Source organism: Oncorhynchus masou, chromosome 22 (assembly GCF_036934945.1).
Source record: "Oncorhynchus masou masou isolate Uvic2021 chromosome 22, UVic_Omas_1.1, whole genome shotgun sequence".
In the NCBI taxonomy this organism is placed as follows: Eukaryota; Metazoa; Chordata; class Actinopteri; order Salmoniformes; family Salmonidae; genus Oncorhynchus; species Oncorhynchus masou.
Window position 1 is genome coordinate 5,616,547 of NC_088233.1, and position 17,793 is coordinate 5,634,339.

The following is a 17,793-nucleotide window of genomic DNA, read 5'->3' on the forward strand; positions in this document are numbered from 1 at the left end:
AGACAGAGTTCTTGGTAGAGACACCTCTGTAGAGGGCTTTCATGTGTCCGTGACACTGTCCAGTACACTTGGCACGGCTAACCTCAATACTGCCAACACAGAGGCAATGATAATCATAACAAATGTGGTTAAAGCTACGCGAGGACCACGTGACGTTAACATTGTTCTGATGACTTGTGACCAGCGTGAATCTTCCCCTATTATTTTAACACATTTACATGATTGTCTAAAAACCAGGTAAGTTATACAGAACACATTCTGTTTTCAAATAAACAAATAAACTGATTTCTGTGAAAACTCAACCTCATTATGGCTTGCTGATTTAACACCCAGAGAGGAGCCAAAATGGACTGAAGAGAAGACGGAAATAGTGTCATCATCACCTGTTCTTGTTAGGTATGATGCCTCTCTCCACTTCCTGATGGTTCTTGCCGATGCGGATGGCCAGCCAGGAGCCCAGCTTGCCGTTGTACAGGGTGTCCACCACTCTGAACACCTCTCCTTTGTTGAAGCTCAGGCCGTACGGAGACTCCTTCTCATACTCAAAGTGGGTCCGGATGTAGAACGAGTCGCCCACATCAGACTCCACGATCCGCCGGTACACTGGACCAGAACACAGACTGAGTTTGAGTATCAGAGTTGGAGACAGAGAGTTGAGAGACAGAGAGTTGAAAGAGTTAAGAGAGAGACAGAGAGTTAAGAGAGAGAGAGTTAAGAGAGAGACCGAGTTAGAGTCAGAGGCAGAGTCAGAGACAAGAGTTAGAGTCAGAGTTAGAGACAGAGTCAGAGTTGGAGACAGAGAGTTGAGACAGAGAGTTAAGAGAGAGAGAGAGTTACGAGAGAGACCGAGTTAGTCAGAGACAGAGTCAGAGTTAGAGACAAGAGTCAGAGACAGAGTCAGAGACAGAGTTAGAGTTAGAGACAGAGACAGACAGAAAGGAGAGCAGAGCAGAGCAATAGAGATAAATCTCAGATGATGGAAGTTCAACTGGTCCCAATTTGCTTCCCTACCATTACCTTGGCCCTAATTATTTGATGATTGCAGATCTGTATGGTGGAAGCTTCACCACTAAACTGATTGTACCTATCGGAACCATTAGATAAACTGATTGTACCTATAGGAACCTTCAGATCAACTGATTGTACCTATCGGAACCTTCAGATCAACTGATTGTACCTATTGGAACCATTAGATAAACTGATTGTACCTATCGGAACCTTCAGATCAACTGATTGTACCTATCGGAACCTTCAGATCAACTGATTGTACCTATCGGAACCTTCAGATCAACTGATTGTACCTATCGGAACCTTCAGATCAACTGATTGTACCTATCGGAACCTTCAGATCAACTGATTGTACCTATCGGAACCTTCAGATCAACTGATTGTACCTATCGGAACCTTCAGATCAACTGATTGTACCTATCGGAACCTTCAGATCAACTGATTGTACCTATCGGAACCTTCAGATCAACTAATTGTACCTATCGGAACCTTCAGATCAACTGATTGTACCTATCGGAACCTTCAGATCAACTGATTGTACCTATCGGAACCTTCAGATCAACTGATTGTACCTATCGGAACCTTCAGATCAACTGATTGTACCTATCGGAACCTTCAGATCAACTGATTGTACCTATCGGAACCTTCAGATCAACTGATTGTACCTATCGGAACCTTCAGATCAACTGATTGTACCTATCGGAACCTTCAGATAAACTTATTGAACCTATCGGAACCTTCAGAACCTTTTTCAAACCTCTCCTCAGGGATTCCCAGACATAAAAAAAAAATATATATTTTTTTTTAAATAGCTAGCCCTGAACTAGCTCCTCACCTGATTCAAGTAGTCATCGGCTTGATGATTAGTTGACCAGTTGAATCAGGTAAGCTAGCTGTGGAATAGTTCAAATACATGGACCGTCTGGGGATCTCCGAGTAGACGTTTGAAAAACCCTGGGAGGGATGGAGTGAACGGGACCAGTCCTCAGTCTGTGATTCATCCAGTTTCCTCTCGTCCTCCTGCACTCACCATCCTTCTTCTTCTGGGCCAGGATGGTGACCTCTTCACCTTTAGGGAGGTCAAGGAGGAACAGCACCGCCTCTTCTCGGATTATATTAGCAAAATCGACATTATTAACCTGGGAAAAGAGGAAGAAAAGAGGAAGGTTGTCCAACGGTGACCATGAGAAAGGAGATTGAAGGTTATTCTTTCAATGTTTCATATGGTCTACGTTTGTGTATTGTAGAATCTATAACAGATTACAGCACAACACATGTTGATGATGTGGGCCTTGGAAAGAATCGAGGACATGTGACGGGTTGCCACTTGTCATGTTGAACAGGACAGTCATGAAGAGAGCATGACAAAGCCTATTTCCCCTCAGGAAACAAAAAATATTTGGCACGGATCCTCAGATCCTAAAAAGGTTCTACAGCTGCACCATCGAGAGCATCCTGACTGGTTGCATCACTGCCTGGTACGGCAACTGCTCGACCTCCGACCGCAAGGCACTCCTGAGGGTAGTGTGTACGGCCCAGTACATCAATGGGGCAAAGCTGCCTGCCATCAAGGACCTCTACACCAGGCGGTGTCAGAGGAAGGCCCCAAAAATTGTCAAAGACTCCAGACACTCTAGTCATAGACTGTTCTCTCTGCTACCGCATGGCAAGCAGTATCTGAGAGCCACGTCTAGGTCCAAAAGGCTTCTTAACAGCTTCTACCCCCCAAGCCATAAGACGCCTGAACAGCTAATCAAAGGGCTACCCAGACCCCTCTTTTACATTGCTGCTACTCTCTGTTTATAATCTATGGATAGTCACTTTAACTCTTCCGTACATGTCCATATTACCTCAATTACCTCGACTAACCCCTGCACATGAACTCTGTACCGATAACCCCTGTATATAGCCTCCACATTGACTCTGTACCGGTACCCCCTGTATATAGGCTCCACATTGACTCTGTACCGATAACCCCTGTATATAGCCTCCACATTGACTCTGTACCAGTACCCCCTGTATATAGTCTCCACATTGACTCTGTACCGGTACCCCCTGTATAAAGCCTCCACATTGACTCTGTACCGGTACCCCCTGTATATAGCCTCCACATTGACTCTGTATCGTAATACCCTGTATATAGCCTCCACATTGACTCTGTACTGGTACCCCCTGTATATAGCCTCCACATTGACTCTGTACTGGTACCCCCTGTATATAGCCTCCACATTGACTCTGTACCGCAATACCCTGTATATAGCCTCCACATTGACTCTGTACCGTAACACCCTGTATATAGCCTCCACATTGACTCTGTACTGGTACCCCCTGTATATAGCCTCCACATTGACTCTGTACCGATACCCCCTGTATATAGCCTCCACATTGACTCTGTACCGGTACCCCCTGAATATAGCCTCCACATTGACTCTGTACCGGTACCCCCTGAATATAGCCTCCACATTGACTCTGTACCGGTACCCCCTGAATATAGCCTCCACATTGACTCTGTACCGTAACACCCTGTATATAGCCTCCACATTGACTCTGTACCGGTACCCCCTGTATATAGCCTCCGCATTGACTCTGTACCGATACCCCCTGTATATAGCCTCCACATTGACTCTGTACCGTAATACCCTGTATATAGCCTCCACATTGACTCTGTACTGTAATACCCTGTATATAGCCTCCACATTGACTCTGTACCGGTACCCCCTGTATATAGCCTCCACATTGACTCTGTACCGTAATACCCTGTACATAGCCTCCACATTGACTCTGTACCGTAACACCCTGTATATAGCCTCCACATTGACTCTGTACCGTAACACCCTGTATATAGCCTCCACATTGACTCTGTACTGGTACCCCCTGTATATAGCCTCCACATTGACTCTGTACCGATACCCCCTGTATATAGCCTCCACATTGACTCTGTACCGGTACCCCCTGAATATAGCCTCCACATTGACTCTGTACCGGTACCCCCTGAATATAGCCTCCACATTGACTCTGTACCGGTACCCCCTGAATATAGCCTCCACATTGACTCTGTACCGGTACCCCCTGAATATAGCCTCCACATTGACTCTGTACCGTAACACCCTGTATATAGCCTCCACATTGACTCTGTACCGGTACCCCCTGTATATAGCCTCCGCATTGACTCTGTACCGATACCCCCTGTATATAGCCTCCACATTGACTCTGTACCGTCACATCCTGTATATAGCCTCCACATTGACTCTGTACCGGTACCCCCTGAATATAGCCTCCACATTGACTCTGTACCGGTACCCCCTGTATATAGCCTCCGCATTGACTCTGTACCGATACCCCCTGTATATAGCCTCCACATTGACTCTGTACCGATACCCCCTGTATATAGCCTCCACATTGACTCTGTACCGTAATACCCTGTATATAGCCTCCACATTGACTCTGTACCATAATACCCTGTATATAGCATCCACATTGACTCTGTACCGGTACCCCCTGTATATAGCCTCCACATTGACTCTGTACCGATACCCCCTGTATATAGTCTCCACATTGACTCTGTACCGTAATACCCTGTATATAGCCTCCACATTGACTCTGTACCGTAATACCCTGTAAATAGCCTCCACATGGACTCTGTACCGTAATACCCTGTATATAGCCCCCACATTGACTCTGTACCGGTACCCCCTGTATATAGCCTCCACATTGACTCTGGAGGGGGGGTTGGAAGAGGGAGGAGAGAGGAGGGGTTGGAAGAGGGAGGGGTGGAAGAGGGAGGAGAGAGGAGGGGGTGGAGGAGGGAGGAGAAAGGAGAAAGGAGGGGGTGGAGGAGGGAGGGGAGAGGAGGGGGTGGAGAAGGGAGGAGAAAGGAGGGGGTGGAGGAGGGAGGAGAGAGGAGGGGGTGGAGGAGGGAGGAGAAAGGAGAAAGGAGGGGGTGGAGGAGGGAGGAGAGAGGAGGGGGTAGAGGAGGGATCTAGAGAGACACTGTTTTTGTGTGTGATCTAGAGAGACACTGTTTTTGTGTGTGATCTAGAGAGACACTGTTTTTGTGTGAGATCTAGAGAGACCCTGTTTTTGTGTGTGATCTAGAGAGACACTGTTTTTGTGTGAGATCTAGAGAGACACTGTTTTTGTGTGTGATCTAGAGAGACACTGTTTTTGTGTGTGATCTAGAGAGACACTGTTTTTGTGTGTGATCTAGAGAGACACTGTTTTTGTGTGTGATCTAGAGACACTGTTTTTGTGTGTGATCTAGAGAGACACTGTTTTTGTGTGTGATCTAGAGAGACACTGTTTTTGTGTGAGCACATTGCTAGGAGACCGACTCTGAAAGAGCAGGAATCTTGGAGCAGCCGGCTGTTTCAAACCATTAAATCAACCAGCGAAGGAAAAGCTTTGGGCCTTGTCCCACATGGCACCCTTTTCCATTGAGAGTGCACTACTTTAGACCAGATCCCCATAGGCCCTAGACAAAAGTAGTGCACTATTTAGGGAATAGGCTTCCATTTGAGATGTAAACCAGTGGTACTGTTGGAGCATTATCCCCTGTAAATCTTTAGTCTGATCTAGTGTATGAAACATATTTTAATATTTGTTTAATCCCAGTGGCAACTATATAATATTGGATTTCTGTAGCTGATAGCATTGATTCAATTCATGTTTATTTAACCTTAATTTAACAAAGTCAGTTAAGAACAAATTCTTATTTACAATGATGCAATGACGGCCTACACCCGTCCGACGCTGGGCCAATTGTGCGCCACCCTCTGGGACTCCAAATCACAGCCGGATGTGATACAACCTGGATTTGAACCAGGGACTGTAGTGACGCCTCTTACACTGAGATGCAGGGCCTTTAGACCGCTGTGCCACTCTGGAACAAGTGGTTAGAGTGGAGGGGCGGCAGGTAGCCTAGTGGTTAGAGTGGAGGGGCGGCAGATATTCTAGTGGTTAGAGTGGAGGGGCGGCAGGTAGACTAGTGGTTAGAGTGGAGGGGCGGCAGGTAGCCTAGTGGTTAGAGTGGAGGGGCGGCAGATATTCTAGTGGTTAGAGTGGAGGGGTGGCAGGTAGCCTAGTGGTTAGAGTGGAGGGACGGCAGGTAGCCTAGTGGTCAGAGCGTTGGACTTGTAACCGAAAGGTTGCTACATCAAACCCCCGAGCTGACAAGGTGAAAAGCTGTAGTTCTTCCCCTGAACAAGGCAGTTAACCCACTGTTCCCCTGAACAAGGCAGTTAACCCACTGTTAACCCACTGTTCCCCCTGAACTGTTAACCCACTGTTCCCCTGAACAATGCAGTTAACCCACTGTTCCCCTGAACAAGGCAGTTAACCCACTGTTCCCCTGAACAAGGCAGTTAACCCACTGTTCCCCTGAACAAGGCAGTTAACCCACTGTTCCCCTGAACAAGGCAGTTAACCCACTGTTCCCCTGAACAAGGCAGTTAACCCACTGTTCCCTGAACAAGGCAGTTAACCCACTGTTCCCCTGAACAAGGCAGTTAACCCACTGTTCCCCTGAACAAGGCAGTTAACCCACTGTTCCCCTGAACAAGGCAGTTAACCCAATGAACAAGGCAGTTAACCCAATGTTCCCTGGTAGGCTGTCATTGTAAATAATAATTTGTTCTTCACTGACTTGCCTCGTTAAATAAAAATAAAGTGAGCACATACATGTTTTGTATGCGTACGTGATCCCTGTGGAAATTGAACCGACAACCTTAGTGTTGCCGTAGCGAAGTGTGGTAGTTGCTGGTGTATCCTGTCTCACCCTGAGAATTTGGTCCCCCTCCTCCAGACCCTCCTTAGCTGCTGGGCTGTCCTCCAGGACTCCTGCTACGAAGATGCCCACGTCGTTCCCCCCGGCCAGCCTCAGACCCACACTCTCCCCCTTCTTAAACTTCACCAGCTTCATACTCGGCCTGAGGAATGAGGACAAAGGGTGAGATGGGGACAGAGGAAAGACAGTTATAGACAGTTAATGACCCACTCTGTGATATTTACGTTCTGTCACCCATAGAAATAGTCTTTCTAGAATGGCTATTCCCATTCAAGTCAATGGTCGAAGGGGCTTTGTCCCTTCTAGGAATTATATTTGTTTGATGTCCCCTGCCAAAGATCATTGAAGTTAAAACGTTATTTTGTCGTAATATTGAGCAGGACAGGAGGTTGGAGGTACCATAGGATACTGTTAGAGACTTCTACATACCGTAGGATACTGTTAGAGACTTCTACATACCGTAGGATACTGTTAGAGACTTCTACATACCGTAGGATACTGTTAGAGACTTCTACATACCGTAGGATACTGTTAGAGACTTCTACATACCGTAGGATACTGTTAGAGACTTCTACATACCGTAGGATACTGTTAGAGACTTCTACATACCGTAGGATACTGTTAGAGACTTCTACATACTGTAGGATACTGTTAGAGACTTCTACATACCGTAGGATACTGTTAGAGACTTCTACATACCGTAGGATACTGTTAGAGACAGGTGAATAGATACTTCTACAAACTGTAGGATACTGTTAGAGACTTCTACATACTGTAGGATACTGTTAGAGACTTCTACATACTGTAGGATACTGTTAGAGACTTCTACATACCGTAGGATACTGTTAGACTTCTACATACCGTAGGATACTGTTAGAGACTTCTACATACCATAGGATACTGTTAGAGACTTCTACATACTGTAGGATACTGTTAGAGACTTCTACATACTGTAGGATACTGTTAGAGACTTCTACATACTGTAGGATACTGTTAGAGACTTCTACATACTGTAGGATACTGTTAGAGACTTCTACATACTGTAGGATACTGTTAGAGACTTCTACATACTGTAGGATACTGTTAGAGACTTCTACATACTGTAGGATACTGTTAGAGACTTCTACATACTGTAGGATACTGTTAGAGACTTCTACATACTGTAGGATACTGTTAGAGACTTCTACATACCGTAGGATACTGTTAGAGACTTCTACATACCGTAGGATACTGTTAGACTTCTACATACCGTAGGATACTGTTAGAGACTTCTACATACCGTAGGATACTGTTAGAGACAGGTGAATAGATACTTCTACATACTGTAGGATACTGTTAGAGACTTCTACATACTGTAGGATACTGTTAGAGACTTCTACATACCGTAGGATACTGTTAGAGACTTCTACATACTGTAGGATACTGTTAAACTTCTACATACTGTTAGAGACTTCTACATACTGTAGGATACTGTTAGAGACTTCTACATACCGTGGGATACTGTTAGACTTCTACATACCGTAGGATACCGTTAGAGACTTCTACATACCGTAGGATACTGTTAGAGACTTCTACATACCGTAGGATACATTTACATTACATTTAAGTCATTTACTGTTAGAGACTTCTACATACCGTAGGATACTGTTAGAGACAGGTGAATAGATACTTCTACATACTGTAGGATACTGTTAGAGACTTCTACATACCGTAGGATACTGTCATCGTGGGCAGCGCTGGGCACAGGGGCATCAGAGGGGCTGACTGGCAGGTCCACATCAGGCTGGCCTGGCTGGGCATATACTGGCTTGGGTTCTGAGAAAATACACACACACACACACACACACACACACACACACACACACACACACACACACACACACACACACACACACACACACACACACACACACACACACACACAATCAACTGTACTGTGCACACACATCCATGTACTATTCCCACAAGAGAGTGAATGGAGGTTCAAATGTAGGTTAGAGGGACCACACTAACCTAATCTCAATACCCACAATACATCTGGCCTTCACGCTAACCTAATCTCAATACCCACAATACATCTGGCCTTCACGCTAACCTAATCTCAATACCCACAATACATCTGGCCTTCACGCTAACCTAATCTCAATACCCACAATACATCTGGCCTTCACGCTAACCTAATCTCAATACCCACAATACATCTGGCCTTCACGCTAACCTAATCTCAATACCCACAATACATCTGGCCTTCACGCTAACCTAATCTCAATACCCACAATACATCTGGCCTTCACGCTAACCTAATCTCAATACCCACAATACATCTGGCCTTCACGCTAACCTAATCTCAATACCCACAATACATCTCGCCTTCACGCTAACCTAATCTCAATACCCACAATACATCTGGCCTTCACGCTAACCTAATCTCAATACCTACAATACATCTGGCCTTCACGCTAACCTAATCTCAATACCCACAATACATCTGGCCTTCACGCTAACCTAATCTCAATACCCACAATACATCTGGCCTTCACGCTAACCTAATCTCAATACCCACAATACATCTGGCCTTCACGCTAACCTAATCTCAATACCCACAATACATCTGGCCTTCACGCTAACCTAATCTCAATACCCACAACACACCAACACAGTACATAGTGCCCTGATCTGGGAGGAGACACCACACCAACATAGTACATAGTGTTCTGATCTGGGAGGTTATAGACACCACACCAACACAGTACATAGTGCCCTGATCTGGGAGGAGACACCACACCAAGACAGTACATAGTGCCCTGATCTGGGAGGAGACACCACACCAACACAGTACATAGTGTTCTGATCTGGGAGGAGACACCACACCAACACAGTACATAGTGTTCTGATCTGGGAGGAGACACCACACCAACACAGTACATAGTGCCCTGATCTGGGAGGAGATACCACACCAACACAGTACATAGTGCCCTGATCTGGGAGGAGACACCACACCAACACAGTACATAGTGCCCTGATCTGGGAGGAGACACCACACCAACACAGTACATAGTGTTCTGATCTGGGAGGAGACACCACACCAACACAGTACATAGTGTTCTGATCTGGGAGGAGACACCACACCAACACAGTACATAGTGCCCTGATCAGGGAGGAGACACCACACCAACACAGTACATAGTGTTCTGATCTGGGAGGAGACACCACACCAACACAGTACATAGTGCCCTGATCTGGGAGGAGACACCACACCAACACAGTACATAGTGCCCTGATCTGGGAGGAGACACCACACCAACACAGTACATAGTGCCCTGATCTGGGAGGAGACACCACACCAACACAGTACATAGTGCCCTGATCTGGGAGGAGACACCACACCAACACAGTACATAGTGCCCTGATCTGGGAGGAGACACCACACCAACACAGTACATAGTGTTCTGATCTGGGAGGAGACACCACACCAACACAGTACATAGTGCCCTGATCTGGGAGGAGACACCACACCAACACAGTACATGGTGTTCTGATCTGGGAGGAGACACCACACCAACACAGTACATAGTGCCCTGGTCTGGGAGGAGACACCACACCAACACAGTACATAGTGTTCTGATCTGGGAGGAGACACCACACCAACACAGTACATAGTGTTCTGATCTGGGAGGAGACACCACACCAACACAGTACATAGTGCCCTGATCTGGGAGGAGACACCACACCAACACAGTACATAGTGCCCTGATCTGGGAGGAGACACCACACCAACACAGTACATAGTGTTCTGATCTGGGAGGAGACACCACACCAACACAGTACATAGTGCCCTGATCTGGGAGGAGACACCACACCAACACAGTACATAGTGTTCTGATCTGGGAGGAGACACCACACCAACACAGTACATAGTGCCCTGATCTGGGAGGAGACACCACACCAACACAGTACATAGTGCCCTGATCTGGGAGGAGACACCACACCAACACAGTACATAGTGTTCTGATCTGGGAGGAGACACCACACCAACACAGTACATAGTGCCCTGATCTGGGAGGAGACACCACACCAACACAGTACATAGTGCCCTGATCTAGGAGGAGACACCACACCAACACAGTACATAGTGCCCTGATCTGGGAGGAGACACCACACCAACACAGTACATAGTGCCCTGATCTGGGAGGAGACGCCACACCAACACAGTACATAGTGCCCTGATCTGGGAGGAGACACCACACCAACACAGTACATAGTGCCCTGATCTGGGAGGAGACACCACACCAACACAGTACATAGTGTCCTGATCTGGGAGGAGACACCACACCAACACAGTACATAGTGCCCTGATCTGGGAGGAGACACCACACCAACACAGTACATAGTGCCCTGATCTGGGAGGAGACACCACACCAACACAGTACATAGTGTTCTGATCTGGGAGGTTATAGACACCACACCAACACAGTACATAGTGCCCTGATCTGGGAGGAGACACCACACCAACACAGTACATAGTGTTCTGATCTGGGAGGAGACACCACACCAACACAGTACATAGTGCCCTGATCTGGGAGGAGACACCACACCAACACAGTACATGGTGCCCTGATCTGGGAGGAGACACCACACCAACACAGTACATAGTGCCCTGATCTGGGAGGAGACACCACACCAACACAGTACATAGTGCCCTGATCTGGGAGGAGACACCACACCAACACAGTACATAGTGTTTTGATCTGGGAGGAGACACCACACCAACACAGTACATAGTGCCCTGATCTGGGAGGAGACACCACACCAACACAGTACATAGTGCCCTGATCTGGGAGGAGACACCACACCAACACAGTACATAGTGCCCTGATCTGGGAGGAGACACAGCACCAACACAGTACATAGTGCCCTGATCTGGGAGGAGACACCACACCAACACAGTACATAGTGCCCTGATCTGGGAGGAGACACCACACCAACACAGTACATAGTGCCCTGATCTGGGAGGAGACACCACACCAACACAGTACATAGTGCCCTGATCTAGGAGGAGACACCACACCAACACAGTACATAGTGTCCTGATCTGGGAGGAGACACCACACCAACACAGTACATAGTGCCCTGATCTGGGAGGAGACACCACACCAACACAGTACATAGTGCCCTGATCTGGGAGGAGACACCACACCAACACAGTACATAGTGCCCTGATCTGGGAGGAGACACCACACCAACACAGTACATAGTGCCCTGATCTGGGAGGAGACACCACACCAACACAGTACATAGTGTTCTGATCTGGGAGGAGACACCACACCAACACAGTACATAGTGCCCTGATCTGGGAGGAGACACCACACCAACACAGTACATAGTGCCCTGATCTGGGAGGAGACACCACACCAACACAGTACATAGTGCCCTGATCTGGGAGGAGACACCACACCAACACAGTACATAGTGCCCTGATCTGGGAGGAGACACCACACCAACACAGTACATAGTGCCCTGATCTGGGAGGAGACACCACACCAACACAGTACATAGTGCCCTGATCTGGGAGGAGACACCACACCAACACAGTACATAGTGCCCTGATCTGGGAGGAGACACCACACCAACACAGTACATAGTGCCCTGATCTGGGAGGAGACACCACACCAACACAGTACATAGTGCCCTGATCTGGGAGGAGACACCACACCAACACAGTACATAGTGCCCTGATCTGGGAGGAGACACCACACCAACACAGTACATAGTGCCCTGATCTGGGAGGAGACACAGCACCAACACAGTACATAGTGCCCTGATCTGGGAGGAGACACCACACCAACACAGTACATAGTGCCCTGATCTGGGAGGAGACACCACACCAACACAGTACATAGTGCCCTGATCTGGGAGGAGACAACACACCAACACAGTACATAGTGCCCTGATCTGGGAGGAGACACCACACCAACACAGTACATAGTGCCCTGATCTGGGAGGAGACACCACACCAACACAGTACATAGTGCCCTGATCTGGGAGGAGACACCACACCAACACAGTACATAGTGCCCTGATCTGGGAGGAGACACAGCAGGCTGCTGGCTGCAGGGCAGGAGGAGAAACGTCAGAGTCCATCAAGTCACACTGTTTATAACCAACTAACTGTAGGCTGCAGCCTCAGCCAAGCTCAGCACTCAGCACACAGCAGTTGTCAGCATAGCAAGCTTTTAGCTGTAACCTTGGTAGCGGGACTGAAACCGTTGTATGGGTTAAAGGGGCATTCTACAGTTCAAACTATAACACAGTGACACCCTGCCACTGTTTCGGTAAAAAGCTGAGGGAAAGGGGAAACTCATACAGAGCTATGGATGTAAGGAATGACCATGCATGATATCAATATGATATAAATAGATATTTTTTAAGATATACAGTTTGTGTTTACAATGACATTGTTTACAAACAATGGAGTAAAACTAGCATTATGTTGGGTTCTGATGGGGTACAACAGTTGAACTAAGTTCATGAGTAAGGTAGTGGTTAGGTCTACTAGTTACGGCAGTGGTTAGGTCTACTAGTTACGGCAGTGGTTAGGTCTACTAGTTACCGGTAGTGGTTAGGCCTACTAGTTACCGGCAGTGGTTAGGTCTACTAGTTACGGCAGTGGTTAGGTCTACTAGTTACGGCAGTGGTTAGGTCTACTAGTTACCGGCAGTGGTTAGGTCTACTAGTTACGGCAGTGGTTAGGTCTACTAGTTACGGCAGTGGTTAGGTCTACTAGTTACCGGCAGTGGTTAGGTCTACTAGTTACGGCAGTGGTTAGTTCTACTAGTTACGGCAGTGGTTAGGTCTACTAGTTACGGCAGTGGTTAGGTCTACTAGTTACCGGCAGTGGTTAGGTCTACTAGTTACCGGCAGTGGTTAGGTCTACTAGTTACGGCAGTGGTTAGGTCTACTAGTTACCGGCAGTGGTTAGGTCTACTAGTTACGGCAGTGGTTAGGTCTACTAGTTACCGGCAGTGGTTAGGTCTACTAGTTACGGCAGTGGTTAAGTCTACTAGTTACGGCAGTGGTTAGGTCTACTAGTTACTACCGGCAGTGGTTAGGGCTACTAGTTACGGCAGTGGTTAGGTCTACTAGTTACCGGCAGTGGTTAGGTCTACTAGTTACGGCAGTGGTTAGTTCTACTAGTTACCGGCAGTGGTTAGGTCTACTAGTTACGGCAGTGGTTAGTTCTACTAGTTACCGGCAGTGGTTAGTTCTACTAGTTACCGGCAGTGGTTAGGTCTACTAGTTACCGGCAGTGGTTAGGTCTACTAGTTACCGGCAGTGGTTAGGCCTACTAGTTACGGCAGTGGTTAGGTCTACTAGTTACCGGCAGTGGTTAGGTCTACTAGTTACCGGCAGTGGTTAGGTCTACTAGTTACGGCAGTGGTTAGGTCTACTAGTTACGGCAGTGGTTAGGTCTACTAGTTACCGGCAGTGGTTAGGTCTACTAGTTACGGCAGTGGTTAGGTCTACTAGTTACAGCAGTGGTTAGGTCTACTAGTTACGGCAGTGGTTAGGTCTACTAGTTACCGGCAGTGGTTAGGTCTACTAGTTACGGCAGTGGTTAGGTCTACTAGTTACGGCAGTGGTTAGGTCTACTAGTTACGGCAGTGGTTAGTTCTACTAGTTACCGGCAGTGGTTAGGTCTACTAGTTACCGGCAGTGGTTAGGTCTACTAGTTACCGGCAGTGGTTAGGTCTACTAGTTACCGGCAGTGGTTCTGACCTGGTAGAGGTGGTAACTGTTTCTCCTCCCTGGTGACCGGCTGCTCCAGGGGTTTTGGCAGGGCAGGAACTTCCTCTGTTAACTTGGCTGGTACCGCTGTCGGCTTCAAGATCCTCTCCTCCTCACGACTTCTGTGATCGGAGACAAAAAAACAGAGCTTTTTAGTTTTTTTTTGTTGAATAATAGTTTATGTATGTGCACGTGATCCCTGCGGAAATTGAACCCAGGAACTGGCATGCCATTGTTAGTGCCAAACTCTCAGCAACTGAGCCAATACGGGACCAGAGATGTGGTACAATATAACAAATACTACACATCACCTATATATGCGTCTCGGCGTTTTAACTGCAGTGGACAACACGTAAAGGCCGTAGAGATAAATAATAACAAGGAAATAAATAACAATAATAATAATAATAATGAGGATGCTTTTATCTGTCCAATTTCAAAGTGTTTTTTATTTTTTTTGGCATATCCCAACTCTTCATGAGACACCCTCAGAGAAGAGGTGCTCTCGAGTGCTGCAGCGTTCTAAGGCCCTGCATCTCAGTGCTAGAGGGCTGGAATCGAACCACAGACCCTGGTTCGATTCCAGGCTGTATCACAACCGGATGTGATTGGGAGTCCCATAGGGCGGCGCACAATTGGCCCAGCGTCGTCCGGGTTAGGGTTTGGCCCGGGGTAGAATTGGTTCTTAATTGACTAGTTAAATAAATAAATGCATCTTCAGAGAGAGATGTCACGGCCAAGGTCTGCCATTATAAATGACAACCTTAGAGCAATTAGGGTTAAGTGCCTTGCTCAAGGGCACTGACAGATCTTTCACCTCGGGGAGTCGAACTAGCAACCTTTCAGTTACTAGCTCAACGCTCTAATCGCTAGGCTACCTGCCGCCTTGTGTGTGTCTGTGAGCTTGAAGGTCACCGTTTGTTTTTGTCTTCTCCTTTGTACTCTATTTTTAGAGAGGCATATCTGAGGTGATGGAGGGGGGGAGAGCGGGAGAAAGAGGGAGGGCGGGAGAGAGGACGGGAGAGTGAGAGAGTGCGGGAGAGAGAGGGAGGGCGGGAGAGAGGGAAGGCAGGAGAGGGCGAGAGAAAGAGGAGGAGAGAGAGGGATGGGGGGAGGGAACGAGAGAGAAAGGGCGAGAGACAGAGAGGGCGTGAGAGAGAGGGAGGGCGGGAGCGAGAGAGAGAGAGAGAGAGAGAGGGCGAGAGAGAGAGAGGGAGGGCGAGAGAGAGAGAGAGTAAGGGGGAGGGTGGGAGCAAGAGAGAGAGAGAGAGCGGGTGAGAGAGAGAGAGGGAGTAAGGGGAGGGCGGGAGCGAGAGAGAGAGAGAGAAAGGGGAGGGGGAGGGCGGGAGCAAGAGAGAGAGGGTAAGGGGGAGGGCGGGAGCGAGAGAGAGAGAGGGTGGGAGTGAGAGAGAGGGGGAGGGCGGGAGCGAGAGAGAGAGAGAGTAAGGGGGAGAGGGGGGAGGGGGCGGGAGAGAGAGAGAGAGAGGGTGGGAGCGAGAGAGAGAGAGAGAGAGGGGGGAGGGCGGGAGCGGGAGAGAGAGGGGGAGGGCGGGAGAGAGAGAGAGGGTGGGAGAGAGAGAGGGGGAGGGCGAGAGAGAGAGAGAGGGGGGCGGGAGCGAGAGAGAGAGGGGGAGGGCGAGAGAGAGAGAGAGAGAGAGAGGGGGGGGCGGGAGCGAGAGAGAGAGAGAGAGAGAGAGGGGCGGCGGGAGCGAGAGAGAGAGAGAGAGAGGGGGTTATGTGTACTCCAGGTGCACTTCGCTCTGGCTGAGAACCAGTAAAGGTTGGACACTGTAGCTCTGGCTGAGAACCAGTAAAGGTTGGACACTGTAGCTCTGGCTGAGAACCAGTAAAGGTTGGACACTGTAGCTCTGGCTGAGAACCAGTAAAGGTTGGACACTGTAGCTCTGGCTGAGAACCAGTAAAGGTTGGACACTGTAGCTCTGGCTGAGAACCAGTAAAGGTTGGACACTGTGGCTCTGGCTGAGAACCAGTAAAGGTTGGACACTGTAGCTCTGGCTGAGAACCAGTAAAGGTTGGACGAACAGAGATTACTAACCCGGAGGTCAGAATGATTTATCCCAAACGGCAACAAACATACAGCCTGGTCCAAGAGCTGCTTCTGATGTCTTGCCAATTCCTATTGTCATTTGGCGTGATAATGACCATCGGACTTGGCTGTAGAGCACAAACTAATCTGGGACAAGGCCAACAAACAGTATTCTTCAGATGATCACGCACAAACATATATTCTGGTTAAAGTTTTAAGAGGTGAAATCTGTGACGAAAATCTGTTAAATCAGAAAAGAAATCAGGAAGGCTTGGTTCTGTTGTTGGGTAGGGAAACAGAGAATCAGGAAGGCTTGGTTCTGTTGTTGGGTAGGGAAACAGAGAATCAGGAAGGCTTGGTTCTGTTGTTGGGTAGGGAAACAGAGAATCAGGAAGGCTTGGTTCTGTTGTTGGGTAGGGAAACAGAGGGAATCGGGAAGGCTTGGTTCTGTTGTTGGGTAGGGAAACAGAGAATCAGGAAGGCTTGGTTCTGTTGTTGGGTAGGGAAACAGAGAATCAGGAAGGCTTGGTTCTGTTGTTGGGTAGGGAAACAGAGATTCAGGAAGGCTTGGTTCTGTTGTTGGGTAGGGAAACAGAGAATCGGGAAGGCTTGGTTCTGTTGTTGGGTAGGGAAACAGAGAATCAGGAAGGCTTGGTTCTGTTGTTGAGTATAGGTGTTGTTTTACAGGGTCAGTCATAGTAGTATGATAGGTGTTGTTGTACAGGGTCAGTCATAGTAGTATGATAGGTGTTGTTTTACAGGGTCAGTCATAGTAGTATGATAGGTGTTGTTTTACAGGGTCAGTCATAGTAGTATGATAGGTGTTGTTTTACAGGGTCAGTCATAGTAGTATGATAGGTGTTGTTTTACAGGGTCAGTCATAGTAGTATGATAGGTGTTGTTTTACAGGGTCAGTCATAGTAGTATGATAGGTGTTGTTTTACAGGGTCAGTCATAGTAGTATGATAGGTGTTGTTTTACAGGGTCAGTCATAGTAGTATGATAGGTGTTGTTTTACAGGGTCAGTCATAGTAGTATGATAGGTGTTGTTTTACAGGGTCAGTCATAGTAGTATGATAGGTGTTGTAGTACAGGGTCAGTCATAGTAGTATGATAGGTGTTGTTTTACAGGGTCAGTCATAGTAGTATGATAGGTGTTGTAGTACAGGGT

At 47.7% G+C, this 17,793-nt stretch overlaps 1 protein-coding gene across 4 annotated transcripts in view; it reads right to left on the reverse strand.

Annotated features, from left to right (window-relative positions):
* Positions 1-17,793, reverse strand: part of LOC135508922 (tight junction protein ZO-1-like) — a 220,775-nt gene that overhangs the window by 28,496 nt on the left and 174,486 nt on the right. For all 4 annotated transcript variants that reach the window (XM_064929141.1, XM_064929140.1, XM_064929145.1 and 1 more), the window contains 5 exons: positions 14,567-14,697; positions 8,500-8,605; positions 6,782-6,932; positions 2,039-2,147; positions 384-603 (listed from right to left, as the gene is read on the reverse strand). In XM_064929141.1, coding sequence (XP_064785213.1) covers positions 384-603; positions 2,039-2,147; positions 6,782-6,932; positions 8,500-8,605; positions 14,567-14,697 — 717 coding nt within the window. The remainder of the gene's footprint in view (positions 1-383; positions 604-2,038; positions 2,148-6,781; positions 6,933-8,499; positions 8,606-14,566; positions 14,698-17,793) is intronic.